This window comes from Sus scrofa, chromosome 15 (assembly GCF_000003025.6).
Source record: "Sus scrofa isolate TJ Tabasco breed Duroc chromosome 15, Sscrofa11.1, whole genome shotgun sequence".
In the NCBI taxonomy this organism is placed as follows: domain Eukaryota; kingdom Metazoa; phylum Chordata; class Mammalia; order Artiodactyla; family Suidae; genus Sus; species Sus scrofa.
Genome location: NC_010457.5, coordinates 131,807,323 through 131,828,060, shown reverse-complemented (window position 1 = coordinate 131,828,060; position 20,738 = coordinate 131,807,323). Strand labels below are relative to the sequence as shown.

The 20,738-nt window shown below is 41.0% G+C and overlaps 1 protein-coding gene across 1 annotated transcript in view; it reads right to left on the bottom strand.

Annotated features, from left to right (window-relative positions):
- PSMD1 (proteasome 26S subunit, non-ATPase 1) overlaps window positions 1-20,467 on the bottom strand; it is a 104,601-nt gene extending 84,134 nt beyond the window's left edge. The window contains exons 1-7 of the mRNA XM_001925902.7: window positions 20,281-20,467; window positions 15,272-15,315; window positions 13,789-13,862; window positions 13,432-13,601; window positions 8,989-9,194; window positions 5,290-5,433; window positions 613-839 (exon numbers count right to left, since the gene is read on the bottom strand). Of these exons, the coding sequence (XP_001925937.3) occupies window positions 613-839; window positions 5,290-5,433; window positions 8,989-9,194; window positions 13,432-13,601; window positions 13,789-13,862; window positions 15,272-15,315; window positions 20,281-20,296 (881 nt within the window). The 5' untranslated portion in view covers window positions 20,297-20,467. The remainder of the gene's footprint in view (window positions 1-612; window positions 840-5,289; window positions 5,434-8,988; window positions 9,195-13,431; window positions 13,602-13,788; window positions 13,863-15,271; window positions 15,316-20,280) is intronic.

The following is a 20,738-nucleotide window of genomic DNA, read 5'->3' as shown; positions in this document are numbered from 1 at the left end:
TTTAAATCAAAAAGAAACAGACTAAATGCTATTTCCCCATGATTAGGCGCAAAGCAAGGATGTTCAAAAATCCTAACCAATGCAGAAAAATACGGAGGGAAAAGGTATGAGAGTTTGAAAGGAAGACGTAAAATTGTCTCTGTTCACAGGTAGTATGATTCCTATGTAGAAAATTCTATAAAGGAATCTAGAAAATTTTTTTTACTAGACCTAATAAGTGATTTAAGCAAGGTTGAGAGTCAACATTAATACACAAAAGTCAACTGAAATTCTACGTATTAGCAACAAACAACTGGAAACTGAAATCCCACTTACCCTAACTGAGATTTTTAATTTACCTGATTAGACAGCACACTTGCTGTCTGGCAGGCCCTCATTATCAGACAACCACCTCCGTTTCTTTCCAAAAACATCCATGTTTTCCTTAATGTGCCCAGCAGAGCGCCCAAGAGAGCAACAGCCTTAATAAAACTACAATCTTTGAAAGCTAATGGTAAAATTTATTCTTAGATTATGTTGCCTATAAATATATTATAGTCATATAATATTGTCTACTCTCAAAATGAAATAAAGATTGTTCAATTAGGTTGATGCAGAAAAAGATACTTATACCTGTCTTTCTCTGATCCTGGAACAGTACCCGTATTTGTAGATCCAGGCACAGAAGCAATAGGAGTGCCAACAGTTCGAAGATTCTGGATTACAGATGACAAAAACTGCTGGCTAGCACTTTCATACAAATCAAAACAAATTTGATAAGCCATCAGGAGGTTGTCTTCCTTTACCAGTTTTTCTAAGATATCACTCACGGCCTGAGGATCATCTAAGAAAATTAAGCACTGAAATGCAGATAAAGAACAATTACATAATAATTGAAAACTACGTCTACAAAATACTTAGAGAGTGACAGTTAACAATATAGGAAACCTTAAAATATAAGCATAAGCAAACTAGGGCAAAATGGAATGCTATCTAGTCTAGCATTCCATTTCTGACCCTGGCACCAAAGTTTTTCTGAAAATGGCAACTGCCTTCCATAAGAAAACCCATGCAACTTATCCTCTTTTTTCTTTTAATCTTTTTGCCTTTGCTAGGGCCGCACCCGTGGCATATGGAGGTTCCCAGGCTAAGGGTCTAATCGGAGTGGTAGCCGTGAGTCTACACCACAGCCACAGCAACGTGGGATCCGAGCCGAGTCTGCGACCTACACCACAGCTCACAGCAATGCCAGATTCTTAACCCAGTGAGCCAGGCCAGGGATTGAACCTGCAACCTCATGGTTCCTAGTCGGATTCACTAACCACTGAGCCACAACGGGAACTCCATACTCTTAGCTTCAAATAGTGTGCCTAGCAATTAGCAATCTTCAAAACCCAATTGGTGAATGAACTTGGGATTTTTTTTTTTTTTTTTTTTTTTTGCCTTTCAGGGCTGCACCCTCGGCATATGGAGGTTCCCAGGCTAGGGGTTGAATCGGAGCTACTGATGCTGGCCTACGCCAAAGCCATAGTAATGTGGGATCTGAGCCATGTCTGCGACCTCCACCACAGCTCATGGCAACACGAGATCCTTAACCCACTGAGTGAGGCCAGGGATCGAACCTGCAACCTCGTGGTTCCTAGTTGGATTCATTTCTGCTGCACCATGACAGGAACTCCTGTTTGGTTTTTGTTTTTGCTTTAATCTGGGCTTCTTTAAATCTTATCCGTAAATTTCTATCAAGTGCTCCTTCTGCTTTACCATAAATTGTAAGAGTCATTCATTTAACACACATTGTATTGGGCTGGGCACTAAAATGACCATTTTGAAGCTTTTCTCTTACTGCTCTTATGATCTGCCACAAGTTTTAACAAAAACCATCCAATAAATTTAGAATTTTTCTTTTAATAATTCAATTTAAATTTTCTTTTTCCCTTAAGCAGCAAATAATTCTATTTCAAAATGAACACACTAGGAGTTCCCATTGTGGTCCAGTGGGTTACAAACCCAACTAGTATCCATGAGGACGTGGGTGTGATCCCTGGCCTCACTCAGTGGGTTAAGGATCCGGCAGTGATTCGAGCTGCAGCAGTCTACAGATGTAGCTTGGATGATGCATTGCTATGGCTGTGGCCGGCAGCTGCAGCTCTGATTCAACCCCTAGCTTGGGAACTTCCTTATGTCACAGGTGCGGGCCTAACCACCCCCCCCCTCCAAAACCCCAAATGAACACATTAACCACAGTTATTATAAATTAAGAATAGGAAAAAATGGAAACAAATAAATGACCAATAGCAGGCGCCTGGTTAAGAAAAGCAAAGTACACCCACTGAATGACTACTGCACAATCAAGAAAGTTTGATGGGAGGGATAAATTAGGGGGCTGGGACTGACATATACCTGCTGCTACAACAGACAGTTAATAAGGACCTACTGTACAGCAAAGGGTAATCTATTCAATACTCTGTAATAACCTGTATGGGTGAGTTCCCGCTGTGGTGCAATGGGATTGGCAGCACTGTGGGAGCAGTGGGACGCAGGTTCAATCCCCAGCCCTGCACAATGGGTTAAGGATCTGGTGTTGCCGCAGTTGCAGCTTAGGTCTCAACCGAAGCTTGGATTTGATCCCTGGCCTGGGAACTCCATATGCCACAGGATAGCCCAAAAGGGAAAAAACAAACATATACAGAAAAGAATCCAAAAAGGAACAGATGTATGTATATGTATAACGGATTTACTTTGCTGTACAAGTAAAACACAACTTTCTAAGACAACCATACTTCGGTAAAATTTATTTAAAAAAAAAAGAAAAGAAAGAGTTTGAACAAGAGTCTATGAAGAGTTAAAACATGGAAAAATGTTAAATTGAAGGAGAAATATAATTGATACTGTTTGCTTCCAAGGAGGGGAACTGTGGAGACAGAGGAAAGAAGTGGGAAGAAGTCTTCTTACTATACAACCTTTGGTTCTTTTTTTTAGGGCCACATCTGCAGCATATGGAAAGTTCCCAGGCTAGGGGTTGAATCGGAGCTGCAGCTGCCAGTCTACACCACAGCCACAGCAACACAGGATCCTTAACCCACTGAGCAAGACCAGGGATCAAACCCACATCCTCATGGAAACTAGTTGGGTTCTTAACTCTCTGAGCCACAACAGAAACTCCATCCTTTGGTTCTTTATAAATCTTGAATCATGTGAATGTATTATTATCTGTTCAAAAATATATTTTAAAAATGTAAAACAAATTTTTAAAAAATTAAAAGGACAGGAATAGGAGTTCCTGTCGTGGCTCAGTGGAAACGAATCTGACTAGGAACTATGAGGTTGTGGGTTTGCTCCCTGGCCTCGAGTAGTGGGTTAAGGATCTGGTGTTGCCATGAGCTGTGATGTAGGTCGCAGATGTGGCTCAGATCCTGCGTTGCTGTGGCTCTGGTGTAGGCTGGCAGGTGTAGCTCCGATTCAACCCCTAGCCTGGGAACCTCCATATGCAGCGGGTACAGGCCTAAAAAAAAAAAAAGGACAGGAATAAAACAGCTAAAAGAAATAAAATTATTTCTGAAGAATAAAAATGACATACACAGAGGAAGAGGGAAAAGGACTACTGTTTTTCACGTCAGTTTTTTAAAACAACTATTTAAAAAACTATCAAAAAAAAAAAAGAAGAAAACAAAACTCCAAAAACCTATATAGAGAGAAAAGTGAAAGGAATATGTTAAGTAGACGTTGGGTGATATAAAGGTAGATGTAAAGGATTTTTTCTTCCAGTTTTTTTCTGTTTCACATTTGCCTTAAAAAGCATAAAAGCTATACATAAAACAGATAAGCAACAAGAATTTACTCTATAACCCAGGGAACTATATTCAATATCTTGTAATAACCTATAATGGAAAATAATCTGAAATGTATATATGTATAATATAAAAATAATACATATAACTCAATTACTTTGCTATACACCTAAAATGAATACAACACTATAAAGCAACTATACCTGAATTTTAAAAAAAGTCATCCAAAAAAAAGGATGCATTAATCTAAATTTTAATAGCTGTATAGAGGATAAAACACATTATGAGAACACATTCAAGTGGAAAAATAAAATGTGTGATAAAATGCTATGCTTTAAGCAGAATACAAAAATTTACAGAGTGAGGGAATTGTTAAAAATACAAGCTTGGCACTTCCGGTCAATAAAACACAATCTAGCCACTGAAAAGAATGGGAGTAGCTCCCCACATGTGACAGGCAGAGTAGGAAAAACATCTATTCATCTTTTAATTGGGAAAAGGTCCAGGGAAAGGGAAAGATACACTTTTCATTTTATGTATTTTCTATACCATCTTAATTTTAAGTGGGCAAGCAAATCCAGACATGAAAATAGATAAAAATATACGGAGTTCCCGTCGTGGCGCAGTGGTTAATGAATCCGACTAGGAACCATCAGGCTGCAGGTTCGATCCCTGCCCTTGCTCAGTGGGTTAAGGATCCGACGTTGCTGTGGCTGTGGTGTAGGTTGCAGACACGGCTCGGATCCCGCGTTGCTGTGGCTCTGGCGTAGGCCGGTGGCTACAGCTTTGATTCGACCCCTAGCCTGGGAACCTCCATATGCCGCGGGAGCGGCCCAAGAAATAGCAAAAAGACAAAAAAAATATATATACATATACAACCAAAGATCTTGGTTGTGTCTGGAGAATGAAACTAAAGATAATTTTTACCCTTAAAATTCTTTTTAGAATGATATAACATAGGTACTGCTTTTATCTTTTACTTTTTTTTGGTTTATAACCTCGTTTCCAAAATTTTCCTTATATGCTTAGGGTATTTTCTTTCTTTTTTTTTCTTTTCAGGACTGCATCTGTGGTATGTGGAAGTTCCCAGGCCAGGGACTGAATCAGAACTGCAGATGCTGGCCTATGCCACAGCCCTAGCCAACTGGGATCCGAGCTGCGTCTGCGACCAACACCACAGCTCACGGCAACACCAGATCCTTAACCCACTGAGCAAGGTCAGGGATGGAACCCGCATCCTATGGATACTATTCGGGTTTGTTACTGCTGAGCGACAACGGGAACTCCTTAGGTTATTTTCAAAATGAAGAAAACAAATATATAGAAAGAAAACATTATAAGAGAATAGCTTTTTAGTGTTGAGTAATTGCTTCTTATCAGTAAGTGAAATATAAACGCATCTTATTTTCACAGAGCTATTGTGAAGATCAACTGAGATACATGTATGGAATTACAGTGATGTGAAATAATATGCTGCAATGCGTAGCATATTACAGTGTACAGTAATGTAATCTAAAACTACCTGACAAACATTGATGAAATCAGGTTTCTCCAAGTTCATGTAGATTTTAACCAGAACTCTCAGTACTTTATTCCGAAACTGTTTATTCTGCATTAAAGACATGCAGAGCTTGAGGCTATAAGCCAGCATTCCTGGGACATCATTCTGAAAGAGAGAATTTGAAGACACATCATTATCTGGTTACTGAAGCATGTTTATTCAGAAATTGAATTATTTTAATCAACATTCTTTAGTCATTCTAGGCAGCCAAAGATTTTTAACTTAAACAATAAAACTTTAAAATTTCAACCATTTTAGACCAAAATCTTAAAATAATATTACCTATTTCCCCATATTCATGAAAAAATGGGTTGAAAACAACTTAATGCCTAGTGGTCATTCAAGATCATCACTCTATGAACACAGTATACTCTAATAGAGTGGTGCTGCTCATTATTATAAAAAGACATATACAATTATCCATATACAAGTGGCTATGTTTTTCAATTGTGTCTGCCTCCAATCTTGCTACTCCTCATAACTTACCGCTTGCTCACTGGCCAGGAACAGTGTAATAGAAATGTTTTCCAGCTCTGAGTGACTCAAGCTTGGAGTGCTGTCACATCTAGCTGGTGCTCTCCTGGGCCCCAATGGGAACGCATTCCTGCGGAAATTCTGACTACACATTATTTCTGTTTACCTTGTGGTTCTTCAAAGCATACCTGATACTTGAGATACCAACCTATAAAAGTCCTTCAATAAGCATGCTGAAGAGCTACAGGAGCATTTTTCAAAAAGCAAGTTGAGAAATTCAAAATTCACTAATTTCAAAAGATACATACACCAAATGCTTGTAGAGCATTATTTACAACTGCCAAGCTGTGGAAGCAATCTAAGTGTCCATCATCAACAGATGAATGGATAAAGAAGATGTAGCGTGCGCACGCGCACACACACACACGCACACATACTCTCTCAGAGGAATACTACTCAGCCATAAAAAAGAATGAAAATTTGCCATCTGCAGCAACATGGATGGACTTGAAGGGAATCATGCTGAGTAAATTAAGTCAGACAGAGAGAAAGACAAACACTATATGATCTCACTTATATGCAGACTCTAAAAAATACGACAAACTAGTGAATAAAACAAAAAAGGGAGTTCCCATTGTGGCCCAGTGGATTCAGGACCCAACGCTGTCTCTCTGAGGATGCAGGTTTGAAACCTGGCCTGGCTCAGTGGGTTAAGGGTCCAGCATTCAGCATGGGTCACAGATGCGGCTTGGCTCTGGTGTTGCTGTGGCTGTGGTGCAGGCCCCAGATCTGATTCAACCCCTGGCCTGGGAACTTCCACCTGCCATAGATATGGACATAAAAATAAAAAAAGAAATTAAAAAAAAGAAAGAAGCAGGCTCACAGATAAAGAGAACTAGTGGTTACCAGTAGGGAAGGGAGGGGTAGAGGCAATATAGGAATAGAGGATTTTAAATAAGGGTTTTTATGGGTAATAAGAAATTGTGTGTAAGCTTTTGAAAATTGTAAAGCACTATAAAATTTAAACACATTTTCATTCAAAAAAAGTTTAAAAATAAATAAATAAATAAAAGGCTAGTTGTGACCTATCTTGTGACCTATGTTGTACACCTAAGTGTATACACATAATGAAATCAACTTAATGGGACTAGCTTTTTTTTTTTTTTTTTTTTTGGCTTTATCAAGTTCCCAGGTTAGGGGTTGAATTGGAGCTACAGCTGCCAGCCTACACCACTGCCACAGCAATGTAGGATATGAGCTACATCTGCAGACTCTGCCGCAGCTCACAGTAACACTGGATCCTTAACCCACTGAGTGAGGCCAGGGATCAGACCCACAGCCTCATGGATACTGGTTCGGTTCGTTTCCACTGAGCCACAAAGGGAACTCCAGGACTAGCATTTTTTAAAAGATGAATTTTAAAACATCAGAGTTATATCACAAGTAGTAAAAGTAGGTACTGCTTCATCCTGTTATATCTATATGTATATGTGCTTTAGGATGGAAAGTTGAGATGCATTTCTTACTCTCTGCCTGCTTTATTTATTTTTCTTTTTGGCTTTTTAGGGCCGCACCCAAGGCATATGCAAGTTCCCAGGGTAGGGGTTGAATCGGAGCTGCAGCTGCCAGCCTATACCATGGCCATAGCAATGCTGGATCCTTAACCCACTGAGGGAGGTCAGGGATTGAACCCGCTTCCTCATGGATACTAATTGGATTTATTTCTGCTGAGCCACAATGGTAACTCCTGCTTTATTCTTCTTTGAAACATTTATTGCCCATTTACCTTCTAGGGATAGGCTTCGCTGCCCCTTCCCTCAGTGGATTGTTCCACTTGGGCAGGAACTTTGTAGGTTTTGTTTGCCACTATACCTCCAACACCTAGAACAGTGTCTGGCACATAGTAGGCACTTAAAAAATATTTGTTGAATGAATGAAAACAAATATTTCAGTTCTATTCACATGAAGACAAGGAAAACCTACAGCTGTGCAAAAATTAAAAAGTAAAACAAGAGCCACTCTATCACACTGGGTCATTCATTTATATACTCATTTAAACATATCTTACCACTGCTGCTAAACATTGCTTTAGGCTTTGGCGACCCAGTGGTTAAAGTATCTGTCCTCATGGAAGATATAATCTGGTGGACCTAGGTGGACAGTCTTTGCAACAGGGGTTGAAGAGGGTATTGCTGGCAGGAATTGACGGGATCTATAAACAAGTGACAGTTGAGCTGAGGTGAGCTGTGAATCTTGAAAAGAAATAAAGCAGGTAAAGAAAGAAAAGGAAAAGGATGTTTTTGGCATGAGCAATATCTTCAGCAAGGGGAACGGGACAGAGTACATCTAGTAGATGAGACAAGTTCAAAATGGAGTTCCCTTGAGGCTCAGCGGGTAAAGGATCCAGCATTGTCACTGCTGTGGCTCTGATTATAGCTGTGGCATGGGTTTGTTGGTGGAAGGAATAGTTAGTGAGGCAGACAAAGTGGGCATGCAGATCAATGTCCATTTAACTCAGTCTTGCACCTTTCTGACCACTTTGGCTGGTGATTTGCAATTGTCATGATCATTGCAAAACACCCTCACACCAGTAATCTGGTTTATAGTTTAAGTCATGATAAATGAGTTAAAAAAGTAGTTTATCAGTATAATCTTCTTTAAAAGGGTAGGGTAATTAAAACAACTACCCCATGCAAGACCTCAAAAGAATAAATGTATAAGATAAAAGCAGCTATTTAGGGAGTTCCCTTCATGGCTCAGCAGTAATGAACTTGACTAGTATCCATGAGGCTATGGGTTCAATCCTTGGCCTCACTCAGTGGCTTAAGGATCCAGTGTTGCTGTGAGCTGTGGTGTAGATCACAGATATGGCTTGGATCCTGCATTGCTGTGGCTGGGGTGTAGGCTGGCAGCTACAGCTCCCATTTGACCCCTAGCCTGGGGACTTCCATATGCTGTGGCTGTAGCCCTAAAAAGACAAAAAAATAAAGCAGCCCTATTTAACAAACACAAAACACAGCCAAGGTTCATATATAAATATAAAAATAAAATGTTTAGCAAAGAGAACCTTACTATATCTAATGTTGAAGTAGATTTTCTTTTCACTACCCATGCACTTTTCAGTATTAATAATTTGGTTTGCTGATTCTTCACCAACAACAATCTAAAATCACAACATCTACCTACCGACTCAAGTATAGTCTTCTCAAAGACGTCCAGCCTTCGTGTCTCCAGAGCAATGCCAATAGCTTGTTTGTATTTGTGATCATCTAGACATCGCTGAAACATTTTATTCACAATACCTTCCAATCTCTGATCAATTGGTTTTTTTTCTCCTTCAGGCAAATCTGCATTTTCCACACATTGTTTGGTGTAGTGATCAATGCACTTTGCTAGAGAAAATAAAATAACTCTGGTCACCTTGTAAATTGGGCTAAACTATTAGAAAGGACAATGCCTACATTTATAATCATAAAAACTCATGGAATGACTATACAGCAATAAGCAAATTTCAAATTACTTAGATGCTAGAAGTTACACATTTAAATTGACAGTTTCCTTCATTAACAGTTATACTGCAGGGTTATACACTAATTCCAATAAGCTGACACTATTCAAAACATTTCTATTTTATTGTATTTTTACCAAAATTATACTATTCGACTTTACCAAGTTCCTTATTATACAGATTTGGCTATAAACAGCTACTGAAATAGTTAGCTTTCAAAAGCAAACACTTAAAAAAGCAAAACCAAAAAAACCCCCAAAACCCAGGACCTCCCACTGTGGTGCAACAGAATTGGCTGCGTCTCTGCAACACCAGGATGCAGGTTTGATCCCCAGCCCACCACAGTGGTTTAGAGGCTCTCGCGTTGCTGTAGCTGTAGCATAGCCTGCCAACGGCAGCTCACAGCAGATCCCTGGCCTGGGGAATCCACAAGCTGTGGGGCAGCCAAAAAAAGGAAACAACAACAACAACAAAACAAAACCCCAAAATAAACACTTGCCATGATTGAAAATATTAACAAAGACCTACTGTAGCAATTTATCCCATGGCTATAAATTAATAGACTTCTTCACACTAATGAAACTATTAGGTCCTTGAGAGTAGAGATCCTATCTAAATTTTCTTTGTAGGATAATGGTGGAGTGACCTGTAACGTGCCACGGGTTTTGAAGGCAATTCCAAAGATTTCCAAAAACCTTTCCAGAAATCAGCTAAAATATTCACTGTCTCAATGTGAGGTAGATTGAACCTATTCATAGAAACCTCCCCCCCTCCAAACAGGGAGTCTGAAAATTCATGCAGTGGTCCACGTGCACAATGCTGCTTTCACATTTCACAGCAATTTTGACAAATGGGGAGGATGGGGCAACATACTGAAGGGTACCATGAGTACAACTGACACTACTTTACAAACAACTTAAATTTTTTAGGAACAACTGAAAAAGGAAATTTCCCTAAGCCTTCTTCCACCTTTATAAGGAAAATAAATAGCCACTCAAGCTGAATGACATATATAACAGTTATCTTCTCTATAATTTACTGGCTTGTCATTCTTCCTTTCAAAGAGAAAGGCACAAGGATAACATTACTTAGTTGAAAACTACAGCCCCAGGAAAAGAAATGATCTGAACTAATACAAAGAATTACCGGTCCACTAGTAATGGGTCTACATTTGGGGGGGAAGTAGAGGACTTTATAACTCAGAATATATCACATTCGAGCTTTATGCAGGTTCAGGTACAACTAATAAGAACAAAGTGGCAGTCACAAAGCAGACCTTAAACAATTTTGCTTGCAAAAAATCCTCATCAGGTCTCAATATGAGCTTTTTGTACCAAATGTAGTTGTGAAGAAACATTATCCCTACCTCATCAGAGAAGAACCTCAGAAGAAAAATGCACCTCCTAGGTTTCAACTAAGACTTGTGCTCTCACTTACCAGGTTTATGTCATTATTGCATCCCAGAATCTAGCCTCATTCCTAGCTGAAGTCTTATCATAATTGGGAGATTTTTAGTCTTGAATGTTCAGGGTGAATTGTCTGTCATATTAAGATCCTAGGAAGCTGTTCCTAAATTCTATTTTTTATGCCCTCTCACAAATCTTACCAACATTGAAAAGAATCTATTCTAACAGTCCTAAGAAAACTAGAAGGGTGAACCTCATTTCCACACAAAGAAAAGCAAACAGAACTGATCTACCAGTCAACAATCATCATCCATAAGCTAAAATTAAGATGATACATAGGAAGGCATCTACCACCTCACAGCTCTTTAAAGACCAACAGTTCTGTTTAAAAAGCATCATTCATGGAGCTCCTGTCGTGGCGCAGTGGTTAACGAATCCGACTAGGAACCATGAGGCTGAGGGTTTGGTCCCTGGCCTTGCGCAGTGGGTTAAGGATCCAGCATTGCCACGAGCTGTGGTGTAGGTCGCAGACGTGGCTCGGATCCCGAGTTGCTATGGCTCTGGCATAGGCCGGTGGCTACAGCTCCAATTCGACCCCTAGCCTGGGAACCTCCCTCCATATGCCGCGGGAAGCGGCCTTAGAAAAGGCAAAAAGACAAAAAAAAAAAAAAAAAAAAAAAGCATCATTCATAAAATGCTAACACTGCAAGTACATGCGGATCACTACTGGGAAAAATGATCAACATTCACAAAAAAATTCTTCAAATACTAAAAAAATGATAAGTGAAATTCACTCCCCATTTCTAACTTAATGTAGGAAAAGTGCTCTGGTTTCAAATGAATGGTCTGTTCTTTAAAACCATCTGTTCTTTCCACAGGATTCATATATGAAGACTCCAATTCAATGAGTCCCCAATAGCAATAAACTTCCCTGCAACATTTCCACACCACTATGGCAAAAAGATTTTAAATGTGAACACAAAATCTCACTTCAAATTTCAGGGATATTTGAAAAGTACCCCTTTGGATTGCCTTGTAGAGCATTTCCCAATTTCTGAAAGAGAACACCAATTTCCCCCTTTTAAGAGTTCAGGTGTGGAGTTCCTGCCGTGGCTCAGTGGTTAACAAATCCGACTAGGAACCATGAGGTTGTGGGTTCGATCCCTGGCCTTGCTCAGTGGGTTAAGGTTCCAACGTTGCTGTGAGCTGTGGTGTAGGTCGCAAACATGGCTCGGATCCCGAGTTGCTGTGGCTCTGGTGTAGGCTGGTGGCTACAGCTCCAATTAGACCCCTGCCTAGCCTGGGAACCGCCATATGCCGGGGGAAGAGGCCCTAGAAAAGGCAAAAAGGCAAAAAAAAAAAAAAAAAAAAAAAAAAAGTTCAGGTGAATAATGCAGATCTTTTCGTAACCAGCAATTTAAAAATCTCTGTTATACCCACTTGAGAGAACACACTCTTGGGCTCTCTGTAACTATGATCTAAAGCTTGATAGTCATAAAGACATGTCTAAAGGGCATGCAGTCCCTTATTTCATCTACTAGATCAGGAATTTTCAAACATTTTTAAGCTACAAAAACTTTGAACCAAAATCTTACAGGGCTGGTTCAACTTACAAGATAAGAGAACCCAAAGTCTTGCCTGTGTGCTATCTCCTCACTTAAAAAATAAACAAGGAGTTCCCTCAGTGGATTAAGGATCCAGCATTGCTGCAGCTGCGGCTCACATGTGATCCCTGGCCCAGGAACTTCCATGTGCCGTGGGCGTGGCCAAAAAAAAGAAACAAATAAGAAAAAAATGCTTACCAGTAGAAATGAGCCTGGGTTTTAAATTCTGACCCTTCTATTTAATAGCCACATCTCTTTATCATCTTAAAACCCAAGTTTTCTCATCTGTAAAACATGGCTGGCTCTTTCTTTACAGGGTAGCTGTGAAATAAACTACACTACCAAGAATGACAAGCACGGTGCCTTGCACGATGGAAACACTCAATAATGGCTTCCTGGGAAGTTCCCCTTGGGGCTTGGTAGTAACAAACCTCACTAGTATCCATGAGGATGCAGGTTCGATCCCTGGCCTCGCTCGGCGGGTTAAGGATCCACCATTGCTGTGAGCTGTGGTGTAGGTCACAGATAGAGCTTGGATCCCGAGTTGCTCTGGCTGTGGTGTAGACCTGTAGTTACAGCTCTGATATGACCCCTAGCTTGGGAACTTCCGTATGCCCTGGGTGCAGCCCTAGAAAAGCAAGTAATAAAAATAATAATAATAATAATGGTTTCCAGTATCAGAAACAACTCTATAAACTGCTATGATTTAATTTCTGTAAGTCATAATAATCTGATTTAATTTTTTCATTTAATATTATGCTCACTAGAAGATATGAACAAGATCAATGAAATAACCATCTTTGTGTTGAATAAAATGGCTTTTCTGAATAATTTCTTACATTCATTCTTAAAATATTTTTGAGATGTCTGCCTTCATTAATTACCACTGTCATTGATGTTACTGTTCTTCATGACAAAAATTACAAAGAACTCTAAAGCAGATCTAAAAAAATCAGCTTGCAGAAAACTACTGTAGAAAGATTATGAACTTTCAATTACAATGAAATGTGGTAATATCAAAAAGTAATCCAGGGGAAAAAATGCTGTATGAATTAAAACAAGAAAGAGGCCAACAGGATAAAGCCTTACTAGATGGAAGGCTATTATTTACCTATAATAGTCTCCACATATTCAGAGTTGTCATTGACATTGAAGAGGTCACCTGCTCCAAGTGCATAATTCAGAGACTCCTCAAAAGCCCCCAGGTGATAAAATACTTTAGATGCCACTAAGGCTGCAAACTGCCGACTCCGGAAACCTTCATCTTCATACAAAACTTCTCTGAAAGAAATTAGGACATATAAGCCTAGTTCAAATTGTGGTCCTCCTTTAAAATTCCAAATCTAAATATTTAAGTTGCAATTTAGTAGAAGCAAATTTCTAAATGAATTAATAAGCCGCCCACATCCACAGGTAGTTAACTTTGATCTACTTTATTCCAATTTATAGAAATAAAGTTAATTCTTACATTTTGTCTACAGACTCAGAAATTTCTGCCCAGAAGTCATTGACAACTGCATTCAATTTGTGTAGTGCAAATTCCTGTAGAAGATAAAACCACATTCGAGACAGAATTACTTACTTCATTAAAATAAAGTTTCCAACAAATCAGTGACCAAATTTTAAGTCATATATACCAAAACTTTAAATTTATGGCAAATATAAAAGTTTACCAACTGACTTATATTTTCTCTTGGATTTACACATATCCTATTTTCAATCATAAAACATCAGACTAGCCTTATAATGTCATTCCTTATCATACTGAACATTTTTCTTCTTTGATAATACATATAAGATTGATTTAAAATGAGTTCCTGTTGTGACTCAGTAAAACCCCCATGAGGATGCGGGTTCGATCCCTGGCCCCACTCAGTGGGTTAAAGATCTGGTGTTGCTATGATATCACTTATAACTGGAATCTAATATCCAGCACAAATGAACATCTCCTCAGAAAAGAAAATCATGGACTTGGAGAAGGACTTGTGGCTGCCTGATGGAAGGGGGAGGGAGTGGGAGGGATCGGGAGCTTGGGCTTATCAGACACAACTTAGAATAGATTTACAAGGAGATCCTGCTGAGTAGCATTGAGAACTATGTCTAGATAAGGATAACTTGATCCCCTTGCTGTACAGTGGGGAAAAAAAAAAGATCTGGTGTTGCTACAAGCTGCAGCATAGGTCGCAGATGCAGCTGGGACCTGGTGTTGCTGTGGCCATGGTGTAGACCAGCAGCTGCAGCTCTAATATGACACCTAGCCTGGGAACTGCCATATGCTGCACCTGCAGCTCTTAAAATTAAAAAGCAAAACTGATTTTAGGTTGCTAGTTTGGATATAAAATGATTTAGGTGCCCAGCTGAAGTATATTACAACGAATTTTTGTCACATGAAAAAAGTTTTAAAATATGTGACACAGGAGTTCCCACTGCGGTGTAGCGGAAACAAATCTGACTAGTATCCATGAGGACGCAGGTTTGATCCCTGGCCTCACTCAGTGGGTCAGGGATACAGTGCTGCCGTGAGCTGTGGTGTAGGTCACAGATGCAGCTCAGATTCCAAATCGCCATGGTGTAGGCCGGCAGCTGTAGCTTCAACTTGACCCCTAGCCTGGGAACTTCCATATGCCACAGATGTGGCTCTAAAAAGCAAAAAAATAAAAATAAAAATAAATAAAATATGTGACAGTGTAAGTAACTTTTTATGATTTGTATTGATAAAGAAATTGGGGGTGGGGTGCCAGGTGACATACTGAGATTTATTTGCCTTAGCTTTGTTAAACACTATGGAAAACCAACTGCTGTTGCCAAAATATTATCCTCTGGAACTAGATTTCAATGTCTGGGTATAGACTGGGTAGGATGGCTATTATAAATGATGGAAGACAGAGAGATATCACTAAATTAAAAGAGCTCTGAAAATTAAGTCCAGTTAATTTTTCTTCATCTCATACCTTAAGCTGTGGTTCTTCTTCATCCAGAAGAGAAATAATTCCAGCTATAAGACAAAGGGTATATTATGATTATGAAATATATATATGCTAAGATAAACTAACAGTCAAAAATATATCATCGTTGGAAAAAAGTTTTTTTGAGGGATGACTTCACTAGAGGAATGATTATTTTTCTTTAAAATTGAAAAAGTTTACATTTCAAAGCTTAAGAATTAACTACGTCATCAAACTCTCATGATGCCACATATGTATCACATTATTTGCTTAATGCAACAGTTTTCAAAATGTGGTCCCTGGACCAATTAGCATTAGCATTACCTGGGAACTTGTTAAAAATAAAAATTCTTGGCCCTATCCCAGATCTACTGAATCAGAAATTGTGGTGATGGGGTCCAGTAAAGGGCCCACAAGCCTTCCTTTGTAATGCTGATGTTCGCCACAGTTTGAAAATCATGGGTCTAAAATTGCTGACCAAAATGGGAAACTTACCCACATAATTTTAGAATAAAATTATTCATCTTAGGAGTTCCCTGATGACCTAGTGGTTTAAGGATCTGGTGTTATCACTACAGGGGTGAGGGTTTGATCCCTGGCCAGGGAACTTCCACATGCCATGGGCACAGCCAAAAATAAAATAAATAAAATAATTCATGCAAAATAAACCAACAGTTATATAATTATTACAAAAAAGGAACATTCAATTATCAACTCAGAGTAAAATAATACAATTATTCTAAGATGCCTATATTAAGACAGTTCCTTTATATCATAAGTAACCTAGAAGTTTTTGTTAAATGATGAGCAATCTTACTCTGACTTTAGTTACCCAATTCCCCACGTGACCCTGAGGCGTTAGCACTAATACTGGAGAGTAAAGGAAATAACTATCCTCTCCAAAGGAACGCACCCTGAAATATAGGCATATATCAAAGGGATTACTAGAAAAAAGATACGAGAAATTATTATCCTTGGATCCCAAGGAAACTAAGCTGTCTTTCAGGTATGCTTTCCATGTAGCCCTTAAAATCATTCTGGAACACTGACTTGAAACTGTGAGTTGATACAAAGAGTGTCAAGACAACTTTACTTGGGAGATGTAGCCATTTCTATCTGATAAGTGAAGGTTTGCCAAATAGCTTCAGCAGTCTTTGGAGAGCCATACAGGAAAGGATACAAAATTTAGCAAATAAGGAGTTCCCCTTGTGGCTCAGCAGGTTAAGAACCCAACAACAGTCTTCTCGAGGACTTGGGTTTAAGACCTGGCCTCTCGAAGTAGGTTGAGGATCTGACATTGCCACAAGCTGCGGCAAGGGTGGCAGATGTGGCTCGGATCCAGTATGGCTGTGGCGTAGGCCTGCAGCTGCAGCTCCGATTCAACCCCTAGCCCAGGAACTTCCATATGCTGCAGGTATGGATATAAGAAAAAAAAAAGAGAAAAAAATCCAACTATTTCATGGTTCTAGCTAAGGCATACTACTACTCTAAAATCATAAAATCAGTTAAAAAGAAACTTCCTGATGCTCCAAATTAGTATAACAAACCCAGAATACAGAGGCTAAATTGACAGTAATGAAGAAAAGACAAATTAAAGCACGCAATGGGCATGCATGTGTGTGACTATGAACTAATGATGTGGAAGAGCTGACAGACAAGGGTACTGATCTGCAGAACAAATCATAAATGGCAGGACACTTTATCAAAATACTAAAAATGCGACCCATACCCTTAATTATCAATCAATGGTATATTTGAATTGCTTTTACCAAAAGAGGTGATGGATCTCTTTATACTCTGCTGTTTGGTTTCACTTAGGACTAATGTGCTACATGGTTGTCCTGGCTTAGAAATGTGGCTGTTGTCCACGGAACACAACTAAGCCAAATACTCTACACTCCATCCACAAACATTTCCCACCTCAATAACAAAACAGAACTTTCCTTCAGATGAGGGGAGGAAGCACACCTGGGAAATGGGAAAGGATGCTAAAAAATCTCTTATGTCGTAGTATGAAGTCAGCAGATTTTATCTAAAGTTGTTGAATCAGGAGTTCCCACTGTAGCTCAGTGATTAATGAATCCGACTAGGAACCATGAGGTTGCGGGTTCGATCCCTGGCCTTGCTCAGTGAGTTAAGGATCCGGCGTTGCTGTGAGTTGTGGTCTAAGCTGAAGATGTGGCTCGGATCCCACGTTGCTGTGGCTTTGGAGTAGGCTGGAGGCTACAGCTCTGATTAGACCCCTAGCCTGGGAACCTCCATATGCCGTGGGAGAGGCCCTAGAAAAGGTAAAAAAATAAATTAAAAATAAATAAATAAATAAATGAAATAATTGAATCAGTCTATAGCATTATTTTAAACAGCATATTATTTATAAATATGAAGATATATATTGTAGAAGACACAGCTTAAAAGTTGAAAACGGTTGCCTCAAGGAATATGAAAAGGGAGAGCGGAGTGGGAGACTATTGCTTTAAAGCTTCTATGAATAATTTTCCTTTATGTGACTGTATTATGTTAAAAAAAAATTCGTTCTCACATCTCCCTCCCACCATCTCTCTCTCTCCACTCCCCTTCACAGCCAAACCTCTTGAAAAACTTCACAATACGTGTTGACTTTTTATTCACCATTGTGTTCTTAGTGCCTTGCAAGTGCCTAACGAATAAATGAACAAATCAACTGACTAATCCAAACTAGAACCTGTTAGGTTCTGTTTAGTACCTGGGACCTATCCTAAGCCACAGTGAACCAACCAAAAGACAGGAAACCAGATAATAAAAGGTTTGGAGCAGAAGCTGATAAGTAATTCAATCCAGTAAATATGACAAATGAGATTAACCAACACACACCATACTATCATCAGAGTCTCAGAGGAGGACCTCAAAAATTATTTGGTTTACATTCTATTGTATCCCCACCAAATGCTTTTTTAGTCTCTACTTTAAAAACTCTAGGGACTGATTTATTGATTTGATTAGTTGACTGATTTCTTCATTCAGGATACACTTTTGGGAAACTAATCTGACTAACATCCATGAGGACGCGGCTTCAATCCCTAGCCTCTACCAGTGGGTTAAGGATACGGCATTGAGGTGAGCTGTGGTGTTAAGTTGAAGACACGGCTTGGATCCTGAGTTGCTGTGGCTGTGGTGCAGGCCAGCGGCTACAGCTCCGATTAGACCCCTAGTCTGGGAACCTCCATATGCTGCAAATGTTGCCCTAAAAAGACAAAAAGAAAAGAAGAAAAAAGAAAAGATATACCTTTGAACTTCTGCCATCTGCTCAGCAGTGTTCTAAGAATTATGAAAATGACAAGTTTCCCACCCAAAATTCTACACAGAGAGAAAGACAGTAATCAGACAAGTAAACGAAGTAATTACAGGGCTTGTAATGAAGGGAGGGGACAGTTGAGGGTGAAAGAAGCAGCATGTTTTAACAGAATGATCAGAAAAGAAAGACTAACACTTGTGCTGAAACCAGTGATTGGGAAACTAAGAGAAAACTTGAAAAGGAGTCTAAAAAGTGCAGGAGGAATGGGCAAGGGTCCTGAAGTGGGACAGAAACTGACTTAAGGAAGAGAAAGGCCAGTATGACCAGAGCACAGGGAGGAAAAGAGCAGTACAAGACAAGGTAGGAATCAGATCATGTAAGTTTTCAGTTAACAATCTGGATATTTTATTATAAGCACAATGAAAAGCACTGAAGAACTGTAAAGGATATTATGTGATCAAGGTTTTAAAAAGAATACTCAAGAAGAATGGACTGTATAGAGGTAATGGTGGAAAACAAAATCTCCAGGCTGTCAAAGCGACCCAGGCAAGAGATGAAGGCGGGAGGGGCTAAGATGATGAATCTGAAAAACAATGAGGCCTCCATTTACAGGTGGCAGGAAATTTAGTGCTTATTTTATCTTTAGAGAGCTCTGATGGGGAAAAGCCTTTCCCAATGTTGTACTACAATTCATCTCCCAATCATATGTACCCCTTGGGGGAAAAAGTCTACTTCCATGTACAAGTGACAGCTCCTCAGGTCTTTAAAAGTAACGATCCTGTCTCCCACTGTTGCCACCAACTTTTTTAAGCAAGCCTTATAAACACATGGTTAACTGCCGTCTGACTAGTTTGTTTACAACAAAACACTTGTGGGACATGAAGACAGCAAATCAGGACCAGAAAAGCGCATGTGAGCAAGAGAGGAAAAAGGCCCCAGAGGCTGTGGACAGCTACGTGCAAAGCGATCCCTAGTGGGGGCTCACACTTCACCCCAAACTTGACCCCTGTAACATCCCATTGCAAACGTCATTCCACGAATCTACCCACACAATGGTTGAGTGTAGGGCACCTGCTCCGCCCGCCCAGGAGCTCTTTCTTCGTCCAAGCAGAACATTCACTGATCATGGAGCCTCAAAACCAGAGGCTGATTCTCAGTATAATAACCGTCTTCAGGATGCGGTCCTCAACGAACACAAAAGTTCCCTAAGTGCTTTAACTAAATATCCTTGGAACAGACCTGGAAATGACCCGTCTCACACCTGACTTAATTTAGATTTCACTCTAAGGAGAACGGAGCTGGGTCAGACCGGGAAGCACTTAGGTAGCCAGAGGCTACCTTACTGTCCCGCAAAGGGGGCCCACCCCATCCTAACCACCTGTAAGGAAGGGCTGGCATCGGACGGCCCCGCACGGCCAACCTCGGGAGGGATGGAGTTTAGGAAAAACCCGTCAGGGTGGGAGAAGGGTCCAGGGCGCCCCTCGGGTCCGAGCACGGGGGTGTGGCTGCGGAGGAGGGATGACGAGGCGGTCAACCCAGCGCGAGTCCCCCGAACCGGACGAGGTCCCGGGGCCCACAGAGAGGCCGGGCCACACTGCCAGCCCCCGGCCCGGGGGTGGGCCTCGGGCGGCGGGCGGCCGCGCGGCCGGCGCTCCGCCGGGAGGTGCCCAGTCACCGGCCCTGACTCAGCTAAAAGCCGGCGTGGCGCCTCCTTCCTTTCGGCGCCGGCTGCGGCCGCACTCACCGGCTGAGGTGATCATGGCTGCGCCCCGCACTCGCCCGCCCGCTCGCTCGCTCGCCGCCCCGGCCGCGCCGTGTATATGTCAGCTCAGGACCCGCTCGCTCCGCCGCGTCTCCTGGCTGCCCCGGTGCCCCGCTCAGTCAGTCACCTCCTCAGGCCGCCGGCTCGCTTCTCACCCAGGACCCCGCCCGCCCCGGGGCTGCCCTCTGTCCCGCCTGCCGCCCGGCGCCGACTCTCCCCCGGCCTGTGTCTTCCGTGCCGCCACCGCCGCCCAGCGGAAGAATGCACGGAGAGCTCCGTGGTCTTCTCCAACCCTCCTCGGGGCCAGCGGCCCCGCGGGGGTGGGAACACCCGTCCGCACTTGGGGTCAGGCTCCAGAATAGCCACCCCTAGAAAAAGGACCCCACCATCACCCGCCATTGCTGAGAAAAAAAGGTGTTGAGGGGAGGTGCTTGCGGTGT